Source organism: Brachyhypopomus gauderio, chromosome 21 (assembly GCF_052324685.1).
Source record: "Brachyhypopomus gauderio isolate BG-103 chromosome 21, BGAUD_0.2, whole genome shotgun sequence".
In the NCBI taxonomy this organism is placed as follows: domain Eukaryota; kingdom Metazoa; phylum Chordata; class Actinopteri; order Gymnotiformes; family Hypopomidae; genus Brachyhypopomus; species Brachyhypopomus gauderio.
This window is the reverse complement of record NC_135231.1, coordinates 10910073-10912572: the sequence shown is the minus strand read 5'-3', so window position 1 is coordinate 10912572 and position 2500 is coordinate 10910073. Positions and strand designations below refer to the sequence as shown.

At 51.1% G+C, this 2500-nt stretch overlaps 1 protein-coding gene across 1 annotated transcript in view; it reads left to right on the top strand.

Annotated features, from left to right (window-relative positions):
- The window catches only part of LOC143484979 (inactive dipeptidyl peptidase 10), a 38198-nt gene that overhangs the window by 11591 nt on the left and 24107 nt on the right, over positions 1-2500 (top strand). Inside the window, exons 3-4 of the mRNA XM_076984081.1 lie at positions 500-595; positions 1666-1760. Coding sequence (XP_076840196.1) covers positions 500-595; positions 1666-1760 — 191 coding nt within the window. The remainder of the gene's footprint in view (positions 1-499; positions 596-1665; positions 1761-2500) is intronic.

Sequence of the window (2500 nt, the reverse complement as noted above, 5' to 3'; positions counted from 1 at the left end):
TACCAAAGCAAGTTAAAACATCCACACAAAGGTGTTTCTAGGTTTGCCCCTGACTGGAACATGGCAGAGGAGCTCAGGGAAATAAATGTAATTTCCTGACTGTGTTCTGATTCGACTGTGGCGTGAACACATGCGTGTGAGACACGGCTGTACCACAGAAATCAGAGAGTTACAGCACACGCACCAGAACAGAGATCATGGGAGCTACAAATGAGCAAGATGGAGATTTGAGACGTGAGGAGACATGAATGTGTGGGGACACGGGGTGGAGGACAGCTGCTAACTAGGAACGGGTGGAGGAGTGCTACGCCCACTAGGCTAATCAAACTAACGAGGGAACGCTAAACAAGAAGGCGCAGCTTTAATTTTTAATCAAAATTTCTGTAATTCTATAATATTTGTAATAACTATAATATTTATGTTCCCGTTCGACTGATGCTGCCAGCAGGGCGGCGCTGTTGAGTGGACGTTGACTCTCTGCTCTCTGTTACTCTGTTAGATGAGTCTCACCTCCTTCTGCACTCCTGCCTCACCGTGGAGGACCTGGAGAAGAACGAGTTCAAAGTTCATGACCCCTGTGCTACCTGGCTAAACGGTGAAGGCTCAGAAGACTCTGCTTAATGACCGACACCACGTTTGAGGAAATGTGGATGACTGGAGTGAAGACGATATTTTGACTATATAATAACTAAATACGTTTCTTCTTTGCTTTGATTAAATTTTGGGTTGTTAGCCGTATGAGATTTTGCTGAAGGGAGAGTGAAGGTAGTTCAACAAAAGATGGTTCATCAGATTCCTGTGCTTTGGAGACAATAATTGCTCTTGGCATAAAGTAATTTAAGCTTGCTTTTTTCTTAAAATATTAATATTTGGGATTATTCAAAGTAATAACGAGGTCTTGTCTAAAACCAGCTCCATGTAACTGAACAATTCTTGAGATGCTGGAAAAGATTCCACCCACTTCCACCCATATTCAGGCTGGGTCTATGATGAGATTAGCTTCAGTGACTGGGTGTGGTTACTGTAGCTTGGAGGACTGGGTGGAGGAGGTGGAGGTGGGAGGATTGATGGAGGAGGTGGAGGTGGGAGGATTGATGGGTGGAGGAGGTGGAGGTGGGTGGACTGGGTGGAGGAGGTGGAGGTGAGAAGATTGATGGGTGGAGGAGGTGGAGGTGGGTGGACTGGGTGGAGGAGGTGGAGGTGAGAAGATTGATGGGTGGAGGAGGTGGAGGTGGGTGGACTGGGTGGAGGAGGTGGAGGTGGGAGGATTGATGGGTGGAGGAGTTGGAGGTGGGAGGATTGATGGGTGGAGGAGGTGGAGGTGGGTGGACTGGGTGGAGGAGGTGGAGGTGGGAGGATTGATGGAGGAGGTGGAGGTGGGAGGATTGATGGGTGGAGGAGGTGGAGGTGGGTGGACTGGGTGGAGGAGGTGGAGGTGGGAGGATTGATGGGTGGAGGAGGTGGAGGTGGGAGGATTGATGGGTGGAGGAGTTGGAGGTGGGTGGACTGGGTGGAGGAGGTGGAGGTGGGAGGATTGATGGGTGGAGGAGGTGGAGGTGGGAGGATTGATGGGTGGAGGAGGTGGAGGTGAGAGGATTGATGGGTGGAGGAGGTGGAGGTGGAGGTGGGTGGACTGGGTGATGATGTATGCTTAATGTTCGGCAGAGAACGAGGTGGTGCTGTGCACTCAACAAGGCCACACGCTCCTTTACAACCTCAACACCAACCTCACAACCGTGCTCCTGGACAACAGCACACTGGTGAGTCCCTCTCTCTCTCTCTCTCTCTCTCTCTCTCACACACACACACACACACACACACACACACACACACACACACACACACACACACACACTAGGATCTGTTCACATGTAAAGGCTACTACTGCTTGTGGACACCAGCACCCTGGTGAATTACATCTCCCTGAGGCAAGAGATGTACTACCGCCTGGACTCACTCCTGTTCCCAAGGAGCCGCGGACAAACGGAGGGTGTACAGGGGTGCACAGGGGTACACAGGGGTGCACAGGGGTACACAGGGGTGCACAGGGGAGGCTCCATGAATACAGAGTGCTTGTTAAACATTCTTTAAAGACACCCCCAAAAAACGAGTCCTGAAAAAGCCATGAGATTTAGAAACTCTGACAGTTTAATCTCAGCCCTCCCCCTCCCATCTTACACTCTCTCTCTCTCTCTCTCTCTCTCTCTGTCTCTTTATTTCTCTTTTGTTCGGTTTCTCGTTTGTGGCCGTGCGCGGCTTCAAACAGACTGCTTTAGTGTTTCACACTGAACAGCGGCTGCTGGGGTGACACTCACAGAATTATGTGGGCCACCACGTCTGAGCCGCACGCTTGAGCCGCCCCTCCTCAGATGATGAGATCCTCATGCTCACAACGTGCTACACAACCCCTTTCTCTTCAGCACTCATGTTCTTCCTTGAGAAGGGGGGCGGGGACTAACACACACTGGGTGGGGACTAATTCGAGGGGGCGGGGCTAGCT